Genomic DNA, 23121 nt, shown 5'->3' with positions numbered 1-23121 from the left:
AACAAAAATAGGTGATAGTTTCGGGAGGAGAAATTAAAGGAATTAGTATCTCATCTTGGGAAAGGAGGGCTAAAAGCTGAAGGTTGTCTTACAGTATGAAGAATTATTAGTAGAGGGCTATGTACCATAGTTAAAGCCCAGTTTAAAAGCTTAAAAGCAAGAGTTGCTTTAGTAATCTATTCATGAATAATGGAGAGCATTTGAACTAAATTCTTAGAGATAGATCTACTTTCTTAAATTCTGATCTCTTAGTTCAAAAATAAAAGCCAAAGATAATTGATGATTGAAATATTAACCAACACAAACATTTTTTGCAAAATATCTCTTTTAAATGCTGCAAATTAGTGATTCACTAATACCATCAGTCCTTTGGCTTAGGCCTTGAGAGTCTTGATGTAGATGGGTAGTAATAAAGGTACAGACAGTTCTTTATTATAAAAAAGGCCACAAGTAGAACTGTTTGTTTATCAACTGTTCTTTTGTTTAGGAACACGTGTACGAAATGTTCCTGTTCTTTTCGGTGATTCAGAAACCAACATGGCAGGAATGTATGGTAGAGTACGGAAAGCTGCCAGTACTGTCGACCAGTTTAGGTAAGAACTAATACTTGGTAATTTAGAAACGAATTACACAGATTATTTTGAAAAGTCTTTCCAGTCATGGAGAGTAAAACGCATCATTTTGCAAAACCATAGTTTTAAGAGTGACATTTATCTTAGTCATTTTAAGACAGTGGACATGAGCCTTACTTTACATATTCCCAGAATAGTGGCGCTATAACATGAAGATTTAATGGAACATGATTAACCCTGGCTTCCCTTTCTATAAATTATATCATCACTTAACGTTTTTAATTGAGAAAAAAGACCCTATTTGTCCTGTATTTTGCTAGATTAATGGAACAAATGAAGTTATTTTAAACAAGTAATGTTTATTTTTAGTATAAATTGTAACATTTTTATAAATAAAAACAAAGTTACATTCATATTTAAAAGGAAATGCTTTCACATAATCTTCTTGTAACCTGAAGAGTTGAATATTGGGGCCTGTTAACTTGCCTTTGCTAGATTTTATGTCAGTACTCCATAATTTAAAGATTAAAGTCTAATGCATTGAAATCCTACCCCATGTTCGAGGCCCAGCTCAGATGCCTCCCTTCCATGATAGTGGTAGGGGAGGACAGGTTTACGAACTGCTCATTTTGTTGAGGAGTAAAATGGTGCACGGAAGTGGGAGAGGGAGGGTCGTTTTTTTGACTTGTGCCATTTTTTCTTTCGTTTCTGTTCTCTTGTGCCCTCCAAAATAGAGGATTCTAATCAAAAGTCTCCAAGAAACAGGGTAGAGTTATGAAAATAGTAGTGACCTTGAAGTCAGAAAACCTGGGTTCAAATTAGGTCCTATCACTTATTAACTACATGATTTTGAAGAAGATACTGAGCCTAGGGACTCGTTTCTTCCTTCGTCCATAAAGTTGGGAGAACGTTGTTTGTGCTTCTTCCCTCCCAAGGCTGTTGAGAATCAAAGAAGATGATGCCCGTAGGGCTTTTTGTTGGCATGAAGCTGTTACTGCATCGGGGTCACAGATGGCGGTTCTTGGGTGGGGTTCAGTCGCATCCCACCCAGCCTTGTTGTTAGTACTTTTTTTATTTCTAGGAGAAAAATTGAATGGAAGAAATTTTTATTGAGTCACGCTAGCCTCATGTGAATGCAGCTGTAGGGAAAGAATCACAGAATGGGAGTGCTAGAGATACCTTAGAAATCATCTGGTTCAACTCCCTCAATTTGCAGATGAAGAAACTGAGGTAGAGTGGCCTGCTTAGGATGATACAACCGGTAAGGGGAAGAATTGGGCCTTGAGCCCAAGTCCAGCACACCTGCCTTCCACCTGTCCTAGGCTTTCTCCAATTGAGGTCTCATCTTTGTAGCAGGGGACAGAGCTTAAATGTAACAACTAAGCCATAGTTATTCCCCTTAAAGATGACAGTAATAAGTAGCTTCCGTTTGTGTGCCGCTTTGCTGTTTCCTTATGGAAGAGCTCTGTGTACACTATCTCATTTGATCTTCCCAGCAGCTCTGTGGTACAATGCAGCTTTTCCGATGAGGAAAAAGGCTCAGAGGTTAAAGGGACTTGGCCATGGTCATATAGCTAGTAAGTGGCAGACTTTGTGACTCCCAAGACCAATGTTCTTTTCAGCACTCACAACTATGAATTATTTTGGAATAGTTACTCTAGGTTAAACAATCTTCTCTGAGTTTTTAGAAAAAAAATTGTCCTTTGGTGGTGGTGCATTTGGTTTGCCATGTTAATGATAAATAGGGCTGGGGTGAAATAAGACTGTGTTACCAGTCAAGGGGAACTTTCCTTTGAGTTTTAATTATCTTTTATGTCTGCACAGCATCCGTCTGGGAATCTTTCTCCGAAGATACCCCATTGCAAGAATATTTGTAATTATATATATGGTGAGTAAGCTCCACTGGGGAGCTGTACTTGATCTTCTGACCAGTCTTTTTCTAGTTCCAACTGACAGGCTAATAACTGTTTATTAAAGTGTCAAGTTAGTTTAGGAGAGTTATGACTTAAATTTTTTAAAATTGCATCATTAGATGACTGGTAAAGTAATGACCACAATGTGGACATGAAGTTTTTATCTGGATCTCAGGTGACCTAAATTTCTGTTCAACTTAATGTAACCTTTTATTTTTAAGCTTGTTCTGATAAAAAAAAGTACCATACTAACCTTAAATAATTTTTTCTTCATACTTCATTAGCAAGTTTGTTATAAGAGCTTGGGGTTCCCTTTGAATGTATGTTAATTATGTAGATTATTATGTAGATTAGTATAAAAGTAGTTGTGTTAAATTATGTAAGTGGTGAATTTGTTGCCTAAGCTAATAATTTCCCAATTAAACTTGTGCATGCACAAAATGAAATTTCTCAGTGATCCACTAGAGGGAAGATCTCCATAAATTTAGAAAATAAAATATGTTCAAAGAATTTAGAGAGGAAAAATATAAAATGGATTTTATATGACTAATAATGAGGGAATGTTCAAGAGAAAGAATATATGTGTATACACACATATGTATGCATATAACTTTTTGTGTGTGCGCATACATATGCATGCATGTACACATATCCATACATATTAGTATGTAATGTGGGGGCCATAATTTGATCTACACCATTAGTGAATCTGTGGTTATCAGGGTGCTTTATAGTATGATTTTTACTTAATTTATTTAGGGAAGGAATTAATAAATATTTACCCTTTTAGAATTTAATATCCAGCTCTAAGTTTGCCTTTAATCATCAGATACATCATTTGATATATATTCACTAAGATTTCACAGAATCATTAGAGCAATAGAACCTTTAAGTTGGAAGGGATCTTGAGGTCTGCTTTGCTCTCCCCCCACCCAAAAGCATGAATCCATTTTATGATATCCCCAAGTGGTCATTTAGCCTCTGCTAAAACACCTCTGATGAGGGGAACCCACTGCCTTCCAAAGATTCCATTTTAGTTCTTGGAATACTATGATTGTTAAGGAGTTTTTCTTCCTATATCCTAGTGACTACCCCCTCATGTTTTTGTTTTGGTTTTTCAAGACAAGGCTCTGTTTAATTTTTAAAAATTCTAGCAATTAATTACTTTACCACTGCATTCATTTGATCATTTGTTGAATAGCTATATGTGTTACAACAACATGGATTTTGATACCAAGCCTGCCTCCGTTAGATTTCTAAATTCCTCAAGCATCACAGTTGTAGTTAGTAAAGTACTTGGTACAATGCTATGCACATGGTAGGTCCTCATTAAATGACTTGCTGACTAATCTATACATCATTTCTTTCTTCAGGCTTTGCTTCACTTCTGGGTCATGATTGTTCTACTTACTTATACACCAGAAATGCACCATGACCATCCAACTGGCTAATGAGCTGAGCCAGAGTGTTGGAATGATTAGTCTTTTTTACCCTGGACTTTGGATCTGCAAAAAAATCTGTTGCCTGAAATGTTCAAGAAGGGAATATATCATTACCTGTTTTAGTACTACTTTCAATTTTTAAATTATTGAACAAATACCATACTCTATAATTTCTTCTTCTGATTTAAAAAAATGGTAACAGTCTCTAAGAAAAAGACATAAGCTCAGCATAACCTTTGCTTTTCAGAAAGTTAATGGTCTAGTGTGATACACACATAATGGATTTTCACAAAAACACCAGGCTAGACCAATTTGGTATAGCAGATAATGTATTTTAGGTCATTACTGATTATGGGCTATAATCAGGGAAACTAATTGTATTTAGATATATAAATAAAAGTTTTAATTACTCTGTCTGCATTTGCATTTCCATGTTTTTTACTTTGTAAATATTCCCTCCTCTTGATGGTAAAGGCCTGATTGGTTTGTGCAATATCTTTTCATAAATATTTACAGGAATAAAACCTAATGTGCATCTTTTCTTTCTCTTTTTTTTTTTCAAGAGTTCTGTGTCTAATATACCTTCCCAAATGAAATGATAATCAACACTGTTGAATGGTATTGGAGCATTAAGTGGCATTCAAAACATCTCACTATGTCTCTCTCTTGTTTTTCCTGCCCTGTCTTTCTCCTTCCTCTTGTTTCCTTTTGCTTTATCTTCTTCTTTTTTACTGTCTTTTTTCCTTCTCCCTTGTCTGTGCCTTACACTATCCCATGGCATCCATGAGCATAGCTTAGGTCCAGTGATGACACTCAGGAATCAAGTCTGTTCTAGCTACTCCTTGTGCCTTCACATTGTTATGCTCACACACAGGGCTTATCCAGTGGTTATTGGAAAAATGAGAATTTAGTGTAGTGAGCTTGGCAACTTTCTACCTACATACCTGTATTCCTCAGTTTTTGTGGACACTGATGATAATATATTTGGATGTTTTATTTTACAGTTGCTATATTGCTAAAGTATGTCTATTTTAATGAGATTTCTTATTTGATGTTTCATAGAAACATAATATAACATAATTTGAACAGTTCCTGCTTCAGTATAGATAAGTAGGAATGCTGATTACCACATGAAGCATTTATGCTTCTCATTTATCATTAGGAAAGGAACCTTTAAAAGTGGACTTCTAAAGGTATGTGTACCTTTCTTAGTTTTGTATGACATTGAACAAAAAGATTAACACTAAGAAAAAGTGACATTACTTGTATAGAGGATTTGGAGGTGTGGAAACTGATCCGTAGTTAGCTCCTGAAGTCATCAGATTTTGTTTTCTCAGGTATGATAGACCATCACATGCTGAGTTGTGATGCCAGGTTTAATGCATGGGTGGAATAAAGTAATAGTTTAGAAGCATTTAAAAATATTTGGTATGTGAGTTTTGTAAAGGGTTTTCTGGTTTAAAAAAATAATTCCAAATGGAGACATTTCTTAAAAATGATCAGAAACAGCTTGCATACTTAAAATGAAAATTTCCATGTGTCTCACCACAGAATATTGCCAGATTTTCCTTCCTTCCTCATGGCCCACCTGCCTTTTGTTGGGAAGTCTCTAAATCTTTTGTTAGTCTTTACACATTCTTGGCTTTGGAAGTGTTTGACAGAGCATTTCCTGACTTCTCTACATATGTAAATCTTTAATTGTGTCTCCATTTCCAAGTTCTTGACTCTTGATATTAAAACTATTTGTTTGGGTTTATATAATTCCTACCCATCCACTAGGAACCGGTGACTTTTCCAACATAACTTAAAATATGATCTTGTCAGAGGACTTTGTTAGACCATCAATCCTTTATTAAAATGATTTACTTTTCTGTGTAGTATCAAATTCTTTCTACAGTGTATATAGTAATAAGGAATTTTGTGATTGTGCCTGTCAGTTAAAAATGGGGTTTTCTTCCTTAGCTTTTTTCTTTTACCCAAAATGCACTGCTTCTGTTATTACAAAATATAAACTTCTAAAAGAGGATTGGTTTTTTCATTAAAATAGTATTTGGTGGATAGAAATGTGAAGGCATCTTTCCACCAGAATGTAAGGAAAATATAGACTCCTTGAAGAGCAGTGACTTTTGTTTTGTGATTTTTGAATTGCCGGTACCAACCAACGTACTTGGCACATAATAGACATTTAATAAATGAAATTGAATTGAATCTCAGCATCCTCATGCCCTGACACTTAAGCTATTCCTTTGTGACTTTACACATATCTCTGGCCAGGTAACAGTGAACCTCCTGCTTCTTTTGGGAGCTGGGTCTATGATTTTGATAGGGGATGATTTTATAAAGTTTGGTGCCAGTCTCTCTCTCTAACTGCTGAATAATATCTCATGTATTTAAAGCTATTGTGTTTTAAAGTTTACACAACATTTTCCTCATAATCTTGTGTGATTTTACAAATGAATAGGCTCAAAGACATTATAATTTCTATATTTCATAAGTGGCAGAGTCAGCATTTGAACCCAGATCACCTGATTCTTAAGTCCAGTTCTCTTTAAAGTATACCATACTGGGGACAGCTAGGTGGTGCTGTGCACCAACCCTGGAGTCAGGAGGACCAGAATTCAAATTTGTGTTCAGCTGAACTTGTGTTCAAGTGACCCTGGGCAAGTCACTTAACCCTGAGTGCCTCCAAAAAATACAAAACAGTATACCATACTGGACTGAGTAGGCCTCCACCCAACTTTGTAGCCAAGGGAAATACCTCAGCTATGCCTAATCACACTAATATCTGCTACTTAGGCCTTGCAAAGCATTTTGTATGTTTTGGTCCCGAGTAACTCAATGGTGAAAGAAGATAGAGTACAGAAAAAGACCCATGTATGGCAGGATGCAGTCCTTAAAAGAAGTTTGAGGTTCACTGTTACCTGGCCGAAAATATGGGGAAAAGTCACAATTTGAGAGGCAAGGAGAAAGATGTTAGGTTGTGGGTAGTCCGTTTTATGTGAGGAACCTGGGGAAAGGATTTTCGATTCATCCTTGCCTTTTGGGGTGTGCTACATAACACAGACACCACCTTGTCCTCCCCCAAAATATGTAAAAATTAGAAAACAGTGTAAAAGAGGACCCAGGAAGTGAACAGGGACTAAAAAATATTCTTATTAAAAACCACAGGAAATACATAAATTAGCTTCATTTAGAAAGTCTCTCTTTGTATAAATAGGAAAAAAAAAAAAAAGCCTTGTATTCTGCTGGTATTCTCTTTGACCCTATAATCCCCAATCATAACAAAGCCCATTTATTTAGAATGCTAGAGAAACCCAGATTCTTAACATTTCATTCTTTCTGTATAGTTTGTTATTGTTTGTCCTTCATTCTTGAAGAGGACCATGACATCAGGAAGGTGATGCAATGCCTTGCAAGTGAGTTGTATTTAAGTGAGTGAGGGCTGTGCAAAGTCATCAGCCTCACTTTCTCCTTTGGAGCCATCTGGATCCAGTGGCAAGATACAGATCTGGACAACTGGAGGTGGTCCCCATGGTTTGTATTAAAAATGGATGTGATAAAAATTCCGACTTGGGCTATAACGTCAGAGTCTACCTGAAGAAGAGAGATTCTGATGTGAATCATAAGCTTTCTTAAATTAGTAGAGTTAACTAATATTTGGTCTGTTTCTAATTGGTTGACTTTAAAATTGGTTAAGCAAAAGTTAAAGGTTAACAGTGAGGAAAAAATGATTTAACAACTTGAGTACTAAGTGTGTATCTTGTTAACATTAAAACTGCATCTTCCTCTGTTATCGAAACTAGGAAAATACCGGAGTAGATTCTTAACAGTTTAATATAAAAACCTCTTGGGCATTTAATATTGAGATAAGCATTTAGTGGAAAGGTTTTAGTATTGGAATTGGGTTAAGAGAAACTCAGGTTCCTGGGTTTTCCCTGAAAATACATCCAAGACGCAGTAAAGAAAATGTCTAGTTGACTATTTTCTCTGCCTCTTTACCAAGAAGATTAATCTTGAGGATGACACTTTAGCAGTATGCATTGATTGGTTATCTACATCTTTAGTGAAGGAAATTTGTTGGGGATAGGGGAGAGAATGAAGAGGAAGGGACAAGAGGCTCTATTTAATATCCCTGTGAACTTGAACAAGATTGACTTGGGCTTAGTGGTGCTGACCTTTCAGTGGGTCTCATGCTAAGTGGCCAATAAGGTATACCATCATAAGAGGCAAAGCGGCATAATAGAAAGAGCACTGGATTTTGAGTGAGAAGACCTGATTTTAAATACCAGTTCAGCTCTGAATGCCTGTATGACCCTGTGTGTGTGTGTTATATTTATGTATGTACGTATCTCTATACACACACAAACCCCTCTTTAGATTCCCCTATTTCTCTCAAGGGTATCATCATCCTTTCAGTATCTGGTTTGCAACCTCAAAGTCATTTTGACCCTATATGTTCACACACGTGTGCACACACACACACCCATCATATCTAGTTCACTGTGTGTTACCAATTTTACCTCAACACTATCTCTTACACTGGTTTCCATCACTCCACTCACACAACCACACCTTAGTTTAGACCCTCATCACCTCTTGCTTGGTTACAATAGCTTCTACTTTGTCTCCCCTATCTAGTCAATCTGCACTCAGAAATCAAAGTAGTATTCCCATAGTCTGACATATCACTCCTCTTTGCTCAGCAATAGCTCCAATAGCTCCCTTTTACTTCTAGGATCGAATACAAACCCTTTATCAATTAAAACCTTTCAAAGCCTAGCGCCAAGCTATCTTTTGAGGTTTGTTGTAGTTGACTAGTGAAAGTTGCCTCTGTGTTATTCCTCACACATGACATCCTTTGCACAGCTTCTCCTTCATGCCTAGAAGGCACTCCTTCCTCTCTTCCTCCCTGTGAGCCTCTCTAGTTTACTTTCAAGTTTAGCTCAGATGCCACCTACTACATGAGATATTTACTCATCCCCTCCCCACCCCAGCTGCTGGTGCTTCCTCTCTCCTCAAATTACCTTCTGTTTATTTTGTATATATTCATGTGTACCTATTATCTCCCCTTGATAGAACATAGGCTCCTTGAATGTAGGGACTGTTTCATATTTATTTTGGTAACCCTAGTGTCTGCTGTAGTACCTGGCACATATTAAATGCTCATTGGTTGATATGTAAACTTGGATAAGTCACAACATCCCTGGGCTTCATTTTCCCATCTTTGAAACGAGAGGGTTTTAATTGATGATTTCTAAGGCTTCTTTCAGTTCTAATTTGTGATGTCATGATCCTAAGAAATGTCCAGGTTGTTCTGTTTCTGGGACAGGCCCGAGGTTGGAGGGAGTGGATGATGAGAACTAGCAGAATCCAGTGACACGGTCTATGGTTCTGCCATTGGTATGATTTCACGTATTTAGGTTTACACATCTGGAAGCCTTTAGTTTCCTCTTAGGGCACTTCACTTTCAGGTAAGTAACATAACTTTTGTTGTGTGGTCTGAATGACAAAAATACATGACAATATGTTTTGAAGAATGGAGCCATGAGTTTTTCTTTAGTCTTTTAAAGACCCAGGATTTCCTCACTGAGTCTAAATTTCAACCCTTTTATGCCTTTTTAATTAGAATCCAGGAGTTGCTTTGGCCATCCCTTTTCTGATGAGCCCCTTGAAGATTAGCTCATCTTGGTCCATAGATGACATTACTAAATTCATATTCTAAGTCTTTCCCACTCACTAGGACCTACCAGAGCTTAACTTCTGCTAGCATAGCCTTGGAGAAGTCAGGGCTACTTCTGTTTCTTAATGAGGCATCAGCAGGGGACTTAAACAAGAGGAAACATTTTCTACTCAGTTAAGATGAGAGCTTTGGTATTTAAAGGGGCAACTGTCCAGATAATCCAGCTCTCTAGAATGACTAATTCTCACCTAGTCTCAGATAGCTGGAACTTTATTGTCTAATTTTTAAAAAAAAACATATCTTGAAACAGTATTATCAGGAGCTCTAGGTCCTGGGGTCTTTCCACTCTACCCTACTTCCTCTCTTCATAGTAATGGACATGGAAGCTCCAGGCTGCGGTAATCCATTTATCTTTCTTGATTTGTTTGCTTTGGAGTAAATTCCAGGTGAGTAACATAACAGGGTAGCAGTTCTTCAATGTGTCAGGTAGTGTGAACAATGAACATGCTGATGCACTAAGATAAGATAAGATAATTTCAAGAGTTTAATCATTTCCATATCCCTGTGAAGACTTGGCTTCCCAATAGCTATTAGTCACTGAAGGAAACCCTGCATCTTCAAGTATTCATTAGTCACTGGGGAGAGGGAGAAGGGAGAGAAATCTAGATGAATTATGATCCACATAAATTAATGCATGTTGGGGTGACTAGGTGGCACAGTGAATAGAGCACCGGCCCTGGAGTCAGGAAGACCTGGGTTCGGATCTGGCCTCAGACACAACACAAAAACTAGCTGTGTGACCCTGGGCAAGTCACTTAATCCCAATTGCCCTCTAAAAAGCAAAAAAAAATAAATTAATGCATGTCCACATGAGGAAAGCAGGTTTTTTTAGATTATAGGCATCTAATGTGTTTTTCTTGAGTGATTTAGGGCCCAGACTCAGTCACCCAAACAGGAAACTGACTTGATTTAGCAGAAGGTAAAAATAAGTTAAGTTTCAATTTCAATCCAAAGTGTTTTAAGAAAGATATCTTTGCAAATGAAAAGAATATAAGAGGGTTTTAGATAGTTAAATTTGAATAACCAACATGAACGAGAATGAGAAAGTCCTGGATACCTTTTTTTTTAATTAGATATGTGATTTTATATGTATAGAGACCTCTCTGGTGAGGAATCTCCCTCCACCAAGGCAGATCTGAACCTCGTTTGCAGTTACAGTCTTTGAAGAGTTGCCTGTGGACTAAAGATAAATGAATAACTCCAAGCCACTATATCACAGCTGCTTCTCTGTCTCCTTTCTCCACTAAAATTTTCTGATGCCTCACCAAAGGATGAAAGTGGTCCTTGGTACTTAAAGGCTATGCCAATGGCACAGAAATTCATAGATCTTACCAAGCCAGCAAGGCTATGAGTATGGACCTGTTGAGAGGGGGCTGTCTGAGGACCAGTCTAGTTATGTTTGTAGAGGAAGGACTACCACCAGAGAAGGTTGACCATTGAGTAAAGAATTATTTTGACTATAGAAATTTATAAACATCTACAAAGGCAGGGAATAAATGAATGAAAGAAGTATTTATGAAGTGTTTATTATGTGTTAGACACTGTATTAAACATTGGTGATACAAAGGCAGGCAAAAAAAAATCTGTCCTCAAGGAGGGCATTCTAATAGAGGGAAACAGAGAGGAGCTAGGAAGCTGGGCATGATCTGGAAAATACCAGGAAATGACTTGGAGTCCTAGTTCTGGGCAATTCAAGGCAAAGGCTCACCCAAAGGCTCAGGGTCCTAAGGGCAGAGTTCAAGTGGTTTCAGTGGGAGAAGGTAAAGAGAGTAGCCAGAGTAGAGATGGTATAGTTTGGAAATAGTTGGAAATAAAGACCTAGTTCTCAGGGGCAGCTAGGTGGCTCAGCGAGTAAGAGCACTGGCTCCAGTGTCGGGATGACTTGGATCAAATCCGGCCTCAAATACTCAGCACCACACCCAGAAACAACTGGCCATGTAACCTTGAGCAAGTTACTTAACCCTGATTGCTTAAAAAAAAAAAAAAGACCTAGTTCTGGCTAACAAGGCAAAAACTCACCTAACAGAACCCATGGACAGAGTCCTGATAATTCCAGTGAGTAAGGGACAGGGGTAACAATTGCAATTGATGTCAGAGGAGAACAACTCACATGGATGTATGTCCAGATCTTTTGAATTATTGAAGTGAATATGAGCAGCACTTAAAATGAGAGATTTGAATTCTAAACCAGCATATCAAAACTGGAAGAAGTCATCTAGGCTATGTAGCACATTTTCCAGAAGAGAGGTTGTGTCTTAACTCAACATTTCAAAGCTAGTTATGGCAGAGCAAAAATGAGAATTCAGATCTGATTCTCCAACTGGAGTTCTCTCCATTTATACCATTCATCTGGTAACCTTGCTTATCTAGCTAGGAACCAGCAAAAAGAATTGCTGAGTGGTTGTGACATTTGACACAAAACATAGGCTAAAGCTACTGTACTTTATTCACATGAGAACCCCTCAAACTCACTCAGAGCCTATTTTTTAAAAAAAATTATTGATATCCTTTGCTTTTTTACATCTCCATAATTTCTTCCAGTATCATTCTCCTTCCCCTATTCAGCCATTCCATATAATAAATAATATGTCTTTTGTAACTCTTTGTTCAAAGGGTCAGTTGTATAGAACTGTCTCCTCATTGGAGGAGGGCTGGTAGAGTCAGAGCTGGAAAGAATAACTTCCAGCTTTAAGACAATAAAGATACACCATTCCAACCTCTCTTCACTTTCCTGAAGGAAAAGGAAGACCCTGGCATGTAAAAGAGCTGGCATTTTCTATCATGTCCCTTTCTCCAGCTTGCTATACTAGAGAATTCAGTGAATTTCCCTTTGGGTGAGGTCTGGGATTCTCTTATTTGACTGAACTAAGTTATCTCATTCCCAAAAGGAGAGCTCATTCATTCTCTATTTTCTGTTATATAGTCTCATATGTATATTATTCCCCTGATTTCTTTTTTCTGGCCATTTGGATAAATGAATTTATTTGCTATCAGCTATGGGAGTTCATTGTGGAACTGGCATCTTGTGGGAAAAAAGTTAAATAGACCTTGGGATCCTCCTTTCCCATTGAGGAATAATAATTAGAAGTTAAAAACCTTTAAGTTAATAACTTAAACCTGAAAATTACTTCCCCTTAACTAACAATATTTAAGATGGTAGATAGTTCCAATTCTAACCCAGTACCCTCTCTCTCTGAGGAGAGCAGAGCGGCCAGTCTCTGGCCCCAACAGAAAGCTGCTTTCCCTCCTGGTAGGAATTAGTCCTTCTTGGAGAAGAATTGGGAAAGGAAAGGCTAGAAAAAATATCTGTTCTTGTCTGCCTATGAGCCATATTTATAGACAGACCCACGTGGATACGTATAACCTACATGGGCAAAACAAAACAACACCCCTCATGTGAACCCCTTACATTTTTAAAAGAGAAAAAGAACAAAAAAATCAGCAAAACTGATAAGTACATTGAATAGTTTGAGCATATGTGCAATGTACCACACACCTGTGAAGTAGGGATGGGGATTGTCTGTTCATATTTCTTCTTTGGGGCATGTCCTTTCTAATTTTACAACATTCATTTGTGATTGTTTTATGATAGTTCTTATTTATAATCATAGTCATTGTGTATACTCCATTCTTCATCAGTTTCATGTAAATTCTTTCGAAACTTTACTGTATTCTTATATTCATTGTTTCTTACTACACAGCAATATTCTATAGTCATGTGCCACAATTTGTCTGGGCATTTAGGTGGCACAATGGGTAGAACGCCAGGTCTAGAGTTAGGAAGACTCTTCTTTGTGAGTTCAAATCTGGTCTCAGACATGAGTGACCCTGGGCAAGTCACTAAACTCTATTTGCCTCAGTTTCCTCATCTGAGAAATGATCTGGAGAAGAAAATGGCAAACCACTCCAGTATTTTTGCCAAGAAAACCCCAAAGGGGGTCATAGAGAGTCAGAAATGACTGAAATGACAAGAATTACAAAAAAGACAATTTGTTTAGTAAATGGGAAGTTTACTTTGTTTCTAAGTAAGTGGGCATTTACTTTGTTTCTAATTCTTTGCTATTATAAAAAGTGTTGCTATAAATATTTCAGAGTATATAGTATTTTCTTCTTATCAATAGCTTCTTTGAGGTATAAACCTAATAGTGGTATGTCTGGGTCAAAGAGTATGGACATTGTAGTCTCTTTAGCAAATAGGAAGTTCTTTCCTAATTATATTTTCTGGTTTATCAAACACAGAGTTATTGAATAGTTCCATTGTTCCTGATTCTTCCTTGTCTAGTCTATTCCATTGATCTACCTTAATTTTACGAGTCCTAGCTGGTTTTGATGATTACCACTTTATGATACTGTTTGTGATCTGGAGGTACTATTAGTCTCCCATCATCCCTATCTTTTTTCATAATTTCCATTGATATTCTAAGTATTTTATTTTTCCAAATAAATTTTTTTATCGTGTTCTGTAAAGTACCCCTTCCTATCTTCCTATTCGTTCTTAGTAATAATAATAATAAAGCAATTGTGGTGTTGTTGCTAGTGACCTGACCTTGAAGTCAGAATGACCTGGGTTCAAGTCCTCAGATAGATACTGGCTGTGTGACAATAGGCAAGTCACAACTTCTCAGTGCTCTAGGCAACTCTTGGACTATCTGAGTTTGCAGAGATGAGGCCAACCTGTTTTGGTAGAGGGGATTTCCTAATCTGGGAGTGCTTCATAATAACATTCCCATAGCATTCTGAATGTTGGAAAGTGCTTTATATATATGTTATCTCATTCGAACCTTATGTCAACCCTGTGAGGGAGGTAATACAGTTGTTGTTTTTTTTTTTTGGTTGGGTGGTTTTTGGGGTTTTTTTTTTTTTTTTGCTTTTTGGAGAGGGGAGAGCAGGGCAACTAGGGTTAAGTGACTTGCCCAAGGTCACATGGCTAGTAATTGTTAAGCGTCTGAGGCTGAATTTGAACTCAGGTCCTCCTGACTCCAGGGCCAGTTCTCTATTCACTGTGCCACCTAGCCGCCCCAATAATACAGCTATTGTTAACCCTCTTTTACAGATGAGGATACTGAGGCTCAGAGAGATTAAATTGCCTAAGGTCACAAAGTTAACAAATATCAAAGGCAGAATTCAATTCCAAGTCTCATTGACTCTGAACCTAACCCTCAAAGTCACTACCCTACACAGTTCTAACTAGGATGAATAGTTGGTTTCCTTGCTGTTTTCTGCAGATTAAAAGGTGTTCTTGGGAATTGACATTGTGACCACCAGCCTTTACAACTGAAGTAGAGGTTCACTGAAAGATGATGGAAAAGTACCCAGTGGCCTTGAGCAGGCTGCCCCACTGGGGGGAGTATGTGTTTCAATAACATTTATTTTCCCTCCAACCCACCCCAAAATTTAAAAAAAGTCCTTCAAATAAATATGCACAGTCAAGCAAAACGAATTCTCCCACTGCCTCATACATATTGAATCCATTCCTTCTCTGTTTGGGGATATGTAGCACAGATCATGGTCTATGCTTTGGAATCATGGTTGGCCACTGCATTGTTCAGAGAGCGTAAGCCTTATGCTGTTATCATTATATGAATTATTCCCTTGGTTCGGCTCGCTTCACTCTACATCAATTCATATAAGCCTTCCCAGGTTTCTCTTAGCCTATCTTTTTTTTGTAATTTCTTAAGCAATAGAGTATTTGATTAAATTCATATCCCATAATCCGTTCAGCCATTCCTCAATTGATATTTATCTCCCCCTTTAGATTCCAGTTCTTTATCACTATAAAAAGAGCTGCCATTTTATTTAAATTGTTATGTATTGATATTAGTATTAATGTTATTTTTTTTTATTATGAGAGGAACTAGATGCTTTTGTACATATAAATCCCTTTTTCTTAATCTCTTTGGGGCATAAGCCTAGTAGAGGTACCAGTGAGTCAAAGTGCTTAGGGCATAGTTTGTCAACTTTTGGGGCATAGTTTCAATGTTCTTTCAGAATGGCTGTATAATTCATAGCTCTAATAGTGAATTTCCTTCACAAGCTGTGACACACTATTAATGAGGAGTTGCAGAGGGAAAATTGCATAGAAGATATCATCCAAGAAATGTATCATCAGGAAAAATTATGGGCTGGCCATTTATGCAGAGAAAAGAAAGGATAGCCAATGGAAAAACCCATGTGCTCCACTGGCATCCATGCAATATCAAAAAAATCACCTGGCAGTAATAGTCACTAGAGTTTAGTGAATTGTGAGGTGAAGGAAGGTGACATGGCTAAACCTTCACTTTAGGAAGATCACTTTGACAGCTGGGGGAGGGTGGACTAGAGTGGAGAGAAACTGTAGGCAGGGAGACCAACTAGAAGTCTATTGTAATAGCTCAAGTACATGATGGTGAGGTTAAGGGAGGCAATTCTCAGAGCAAGAAGATCTTGTTAACAGGGGGGCATGCAACCTAATAATAAAGGCCTTGATGGTTAACCTCTTTTTGTGCCAGAGGCCCAGAGGGAAGGCTCACAGGGCTTTTTAAACCTAGATGTGTCTTCCTTCTGATTGGCCTGACAGTGCATTGTTTGGACCTCTCCAGGCAAAAGTAAGGCAATCCTGATTGATAGACATTTTAATGAATAGATGAGTTAATTGTTCTCACCTCTTCCCTATTACTTCCTCCTTGCTGGGGTGCGGCAGAACTAATCCTCAAGTGAAAGGATTTATCTGAAGCTAGGGAAAAGTGGGCTGGCCCTCAGATATGGCTGATTACACTCCTCTTTGACACTTAAAGAATGCTGGTTATTTTGTGACCTTCAACTGCCTCTAGCCACCTCTGTCAGGTTCCCTCTGGTTTGGTCTTCCTCGGGTAGACCAGGTCACCACTAAGTTTGGTTAGGAAAGCAAGGACACAAGAGTCATCCCTGGGGAGGGTCTAGCTCAAGTAGACTTCTGTGCTCACAGGATAAACAGAAGCCTTGGGCCCAGCCCAAGCTAGTTAACAGGCAAATGCCTTGGGGGACTGGGAGGGATCGTCTTACTCTATCAGAAACTGCCTGCCCTTCACAAGCAGGGTCTGTCAAAGTGAGGACAAGGACAGATCACAGGGAAATAGTGGTTATTAAAATAACAGCACAATATTAATTTTCCTCACACTCCAGTGTCAGTTTAGTGACTGACTGTCACTAAGCAATGTTAGAGAGTGAAGGAAATGTATACTAGATATGTTACTGGACCCGGCCACCGATTGGCTTCGGGGAGGTGGGTGAGAGGCAATAAAGAGAAGAGACATAGGTTTCTAGCCTGCATGACTGGGAACTTTCTTGGGGTGATCTGCATATCCTCTTCTCTACCTGTTGTTCCACTGAGGAGAAGAGGAGACTCTGGGAACAAGCCCCCAAATTTGGGGATCCTTTGGCTAGCCATGACCCCAGAAAATACCCCCAGGAGCAGCAGCTGTTCCCACTAGTGACCCAGGAGGGGATTATCAAATCTGGGAGAGAATATATGGCACTTTGCCTGTTACAAGGCCTAAGAACTGCATTTCAAAAGCAAGTAAATTATCAGAAAGTTGGAGAAATTTCTCAGACAAATCAAGAAAACCCCACCCTTTTTCTAGATAGACTTGCAGAAGCTATTAAAAGGTATACGAATTTAGATCCTGACTCTACAGAAGAGGCAGCAATCCTTATCATGTATTTTATTAGTCAGTCTGCCCCAGAAATTAGGAGGAAATTGCAGAAATTGGCAATGGGATCCCAAACACTTCAGGCCCAATTACTGGAGATGGCCTTTGGAGTCTTTAGCAACAGAGACCTGGTTGCAGCAAAGGAGAAAGAACCCAGGGAACGAACCAGAGACAGAGAACATGCTTGATTCTTGGCGGCTGCCATGGCCAGGAAAAGCCCCACCAGAGGACCCCCTTGGAGGAAGCCCAGTCACTTGAGCAGGGGAAAACCTGCTTTCAATGACACAAGGAGGGTCACTGGTCCAAGGAGTGCTCCTCCAGGGCACCCCCTCCCAGAGGGAGCCCCAGAAACCAACACCTCTAAAACTGAGCCCATCTAACCAGGAGGGACATTGGAGGAAGGATGGTCACTGAGGTAAAAGTGGTAGAGCCACCTCCCAGTACCCTGTCCTCCAGTCTTCTCAAGACTTGGAATGATGGGGAAGCCTGGGACTTGGCAGTGCTCCCACCTTCTCCATTTCCCTTGCTGAGCTCTGGGCAAGCATTTAGGCTGAAAGTAAGGTTACCCACTTTATTATGGCTAAGTTCTCTGTTCTGACCAATTGGTTTTACCCTCCCCTTGACCAGTTAGGTCAAGGGCATGGAAGGGGAAACTTGAGGGATGTCTCCAGACATAGCCAGTCCCCTGCCTACTTGAGGATCTGTTGTTTGAACACTCTTTCCTTATGCTCTCCTCTTATCCTGTCCCCTTGTTGGGAAGGGACCTGTTGGTGAAATTGGGAAGCCAGTTTTCTCTAGTTAAGCCTCCGAGATCTCCCCATGTTCCCTCAGAAGTGTGGGAGATAGTTGAGTCAATAGTTGGGATCAGGAAATTCCTGGGTGAGCTACTTCTGCCACACCAGCACTTGTTTGACTCCTAGATCCTAAAGTGTCCCCCCATCATGGTCTACATCTAATTAAACCGAAGGCCTGGGAGGGACTGTAACCATTAATTGCTACTCAAGGTCCTGACTCATTCTGTCTAGAGTGGGGTCTAGACCACCAGGTGAAAGCTTTTGAGACTTTGATTCTGTGGCTGCTATTGCTTTCCATGTGCTAAATGTCCATGGAGCAATTTGGAAAGAAGGGAAATCTGACAGCAAAAAATTCCCCTATTAAACACACACAGGAGATTTCACATCTCCTCCAAGCTGTTCAAAAGCCCTCTGAGGTAGCTGTTATCTTTTGCAAAAGCCACCAGAAAGGGGTAACTGATCAGGCTGTGGGAAATCGCCTGGCACACACCACAGCAAAGAATGCTGCCCTCCAGTTGACTATACTGGCATCTTTACTCCCACAGCTCCCTGATTCCTTTACACCTTCTTACAGTCCTGGGGAACAGGCCCTTGCTAAGGAAAGGGGATACTCTCTTTTCTCCTCTGGGTGGTTTCAAAAACCATCAGGACAACTTCTTATCCCAGAGGAAAGTCAATGGAAGCTTCTTTTTGGCTTATACCAGGCCACACACCTAGAGAAGAATGCCCTCCAGTCTCTGATAAAGCCCATTTTTACTGGCAATAAGCTAGAAGAAACCATCAGACAAGTCTGTCAGGCCTGCCCAACCTGTGCTCAGGTGAATGCCGAAGGGGCAGTCAAACCTCCTCCCCTTTTAAAACCTGCTCAGAGGATGGGTACCTACCCAGGTGAAGACTGTCAGATAGATATTACACATATGCCCCCATGTAAGGGTTTTGAATTTCTTTTGGTTTTTGTTAACACCTTTACTAATTGGGTAGAAGCTTCCCCTTGCAGAACTGAAAAGTCTCAGGAGGTATCAAAGTTCCTATTAAAGGAAATCGTACCTCCTTTTGGCTTGCCTGGCTCCTTACAGAGTGACAATGGCCCAGCTTTTATTTCACAGATAACCCAGGCAGTGGCAAAGACACTTAAAATCACTTACCACCTCCACTCAGCCAAAATCCTCTGGTAAAGTAGAGAAAATGAATCATACCCTTAAGCGATTTCTTACTAAGCAATGCATAGAAACCTGAGAAGATTGAGTTAAGAATCTCCCCATTGGGCTGCTCAGAGTCTGAATCACACCTTGGGAAAATATCAAGCTTAGTCACTTTGAACTCATATATGGGAGGCCCTTCCTAACCTCTGACATCTTGGTGGACTCAGAATAGCATTTAATTACCCAATTTGCAACTCAATTAGGAGTTGTCAGAAATTCTCTGACTGAATATGCCAATAAGTATCTCCCAAAACCTCTTGGAAATGAAAAGGAGTGTCCTGCAGCAGTACAACCTGGAGACTGGGTCTACTTAAAGTCATGGAAAACCCAAAAGGGAGAATAGTTAGACATCAAATGGAAGGGACCCTACTCACCACTCCAACGGCAGTAAAACTCAAAGGTCTCCCTAGCTGGACTCATAATTCTAGGATTAAACCAGGACCACCTCTTGCTTCTCCCCCTCCACCCCCAGAGACTCTAGAATATACCTGTGAGCCATTGGAGGACCTTAAGCTGTTTAGAAAGGCCCCAGGCCCTCCAGCAAAAAGAGTAAAAAGAGGTGAAATTATAACTGCCCTTTCCCTTTTGGCCTTGCCATAGTCATCTTTAATTCCGACCAGGAAAATTGTCTTTTCTTCATTTTGGGGGGGAGGGAAGAGGAGTGCCTGTTTGGTCTTTGTTTGCTTAACCTCCTTGCCAGGTTTGTTACCTACAGGGTTCAAGCCATCAACCTCTGGACGACCAAATTCCAGTTTTCCAGTCCACTGGACCTGGCATCATCCATGTTCTGGAGTCTGACCCACTTGAATGGGACCCAGAGAAGCAGGGACAGCTCCATGCCCCTTGCCAGTGGGAAGCACTTTCAGAAGCTGAGAACTTTGCCCCTTTACCCCAAAGGAATTTGATTCCCATTTGTTTGAGGAGGGAATGATGAGGGAGCCCCTTTAAGCTCTCCTTGAATCTTTGATGTACAGGCTCTGGGAACCCCCCTTGAACTCTGATTAAATCATATGAGGCATTTGCATAAAGCAATAAGCCTTACACTGTGGCTGGGCCCAGACCTCTGTTACTAGCCTAGCCCTCCATTGTCCATCTTCTTCCCACTCTTGAGCCTATCAAAATATCAATCCACCCCTGAACTGGCCTAGCCTACCTTTGTCTGTAGTCTCCAGGAAGCCTTCAGCAACTTCCCCCCCTTAATCACTCATTGACCTCATCTGACTTCTCCTGAAGTCCCTCCCTAAACTCCTCCTCTAGACCACCCCTAGATTCCTCCCACAACCTTTCTGTATATAAGACCCCATCTTCCCTCCATGTGGTGTGAGCGCCATAGAATGACCTAGCACAGACTTACCTGTGTCCCAATATGATATTTTTCTTTGGCTGAGAAGACTTGAGTCGAATTCATTCGGCAGGACCCGGTGTGTTGGTATTTTGGGGTCTCCAGAGCAACCCTAACCCTCTTTATGGGTAACCTCTTCAGGAGGATGGTGGTGGCCTCAACAGTAATAGGAAAGTTAGGAAAAGGGGGGGGGGACTTGAGGGGATGGTAAAGAATGATTTTGAACATGTTGATTTCTTTTGAGCTTTCTACAAATCTTGTTGGAGACATCAATAAGTAATTGAAGATGTAAGTATGGTTGTTAGGAAAGAGGGTAGGGCTGGGTAAGTAGATCTGAGAAACATTAGCATAAAATCATACTTGAATCCACGGATGCTGATATCACCAAATGAACTAGTATAGGAAGAGAAGAGGGCCCAGGAAGGCGGACACACATGGTTGACAAATGTGTCTGTCCTGCATGAAGATCTAGCAAAGAGACTGAGAAAGAGGGATCAGATAGATAGGAGAACCAGAATGGGAGCAGTGCCATGAAAACCTAGAGAGAAAGAAGAGAAGAATGTGATCAGCAGAATAAAAGGTCTCAGAGAAGTCAGGAAGGATGAGCACTGAGAAAAAATCATTAGATTTGGCAATTAAGAGAACATGGTAACTTTGGAGATGATAGGGGTACAGGCTCTGGGAAACCCCTTGAACTCTGACTCAATCTTCCCACTTGATGAGGCATTTGCCTGAGGCCATAAGCCTTTCATTATCCTAGGCCCAAATCTCTGTTACCCTTAAACTAGCCTAGCCCTCCTTAGTCTGTCATCTCCAGATAGCCTTCAGCTATTTCCTACCCTTAATCCCATTCCTAGAGTCTGACTTCAGTCCTCTCAAGATCCTCCTTAGACTCCTCCTCAAGACCCTCCCCAAACCCCTCCTCTAGACCACCCCTAGATCCATCCCACAATCTTTCTGTATTTAAGATCCATCTTGCCTCCATGAAGGGGCAGAGATTAATCTAGCCCAGACTCAGTCTGTGTCAGATTCTTCTGGCCTGCTTGTCAATACAAGCTTCACACATGCTTAGCTTCTTTAAGAGTCTATCCAAGGGGTAGCCAGGTAGCACAGCGAGTAAGAGCACCAGCTCCAGTGTCGGGATGACCTGGGGATCAAATCCGGGCTCAGAAACTTAGCACCACACCCAGAAATAACTGGCTGTGTAACCTTGAGCAAGTTACTGAACCCCAATTGCTTTAAAAAAAAAAAAGAGTCTATCCATTAGGGTTAATCTTTAATAAACTTTGCTTCACTTTGACTGAGAGAAGACTTGAGTCAAATTCATTCAGCAGGACCCAGTGTGTGGGTATTTTGGGCTCTTGAGCATCCCTAAACCCTAAACTTCAACAGAGAGAGCAATTATTTTAACTGGATGAGATCAGAAGCTGGACTGATAGGGAGTTAGAGAGTAGAGAAGTGGAGGCACTTATCATAGACAATCTTTCCAAGGAATTTAGCCATAACAGGGATGAGAAAAATGGGATGATAGATAACTTGGATAAATGGATTGAGAGGTTTTTTTTTTTTAAAGGGAAAAACATCAGTCAGTCAATAGTCAATAAATATTGCCTTAATATCAAGCACTGGATATAGGAGTGTTTGTGGGCAGTAAAGACTTAAGAAGACTGTGGAGTTGAATTGTTTCACAATGGGTCAAACAGAGAAGGGTAAAGAGTTTAGCTAATGCAGGAGTGATGGTCTGGGAGAGAACTAAAGGGTGGAGGGAATGGATTTGGGGGAGGGAGGGAGGCAATTGGGGTTAAGTGACTTGCCCAGGATCACACAGTGAGTACCTGAGGTCAGATTTGAACTCAGGTCCTCCTGAGTTCAGGTCAGTGCTCTATCCACTGTGCTACCTGAATGCCCCAACCTGGATTTCTTGGTGAAGACCAAGGGTTTGGGGTTGCAAGGCAGAGGTGGAATGACAGCAGACTGTGATCAGATAAGGGAATTTCAGAGTTCATGAACACAAAAGTAAAAGTTTTATGGGTAAAATCATTTATGCAAAATCAAGGGTATTACCATCTCTGTGTCTCAGTGAGGTGGGGTCAAGAAAAAATGAATAAATTGAAGCCCTGGGAGGTTAGGGTGCTTGGGGGAGCACCAATATGCATATTGAAATCTCTTAGTATGAGGTCAGGGGTTGGGACAGAGGGAAAGACTGTGAGCCAAACACAGGCATACCTCATTTTGTGGCATTTTGATTTATTGTACTTCACAGATAATTGAAATTGAAGGTTTGTGACAATCTTGTGCCATTTTTCCAAAAGCATGTGCTCCTACTGTATCTCTGTCACATCTTGGTAATTCTGCTACTATTTCAAGCTTTTTCAGTATTATATTATTTTATTTGTTATGGTGATCTGTGATCAGTGATCTTTGATGTTGCTATTGTAATTGTTTTAGG

The 23121-nt window shown here is 39.9% G+C and overlaps 1 protein-coding gene across 2 annotated transcripts in view; it reads left to right on the top strand.

The window, feature by feature from the left end:
• The window catches only part of GOLGA5 (golgin A5), a 32864-nt gene extending 28521 nt beyond the window's left edge, over positions 1-4343 (top strand). For both annotated transcript variants that reach the window (XM_069086044.1, XM_069086045.1), the window contains 3 exons: positions 488-593; positions 2397-2460; positions 3859-4343. In XM_069086044.1, coding sequence (XP_068942145.1) covers positions 488-593; positions 2397-2460; positions 3859-3936 — 248 coding nt within the window. In that variant the 3' untranslated portion in view covers positions 3937-4343. The remainder of the gene's footprint in view (positions 1-487; positions 594-2396; positions 2461-3858) is intronic.
• Positions 4344-23121: the final 18778 nt, after the last annotated feature.

This window comes from Petaurus breviceps, unplaced genomic scaffold (assembly GCF_028583685.1).
Source record: "Petaurus breviceps papuanus isolate PSGF00001 unplaced genomic scaffold, PetGlider_PUasm1.0 177, whole genome shotgun sequence".
In the NCBI taxonomy this organism is placed as follows: domain Eukaryota; kingdom Metazoa; phylum Chordata; class Mammalia; order Diprotodontia; family Petauridae; genus Petaurus; species Petaurus breviceps.
Note: the sequence above shows the minus strand (reverse complement) of the source record. Positions and strands in the feature narration are given on the sequence as shown.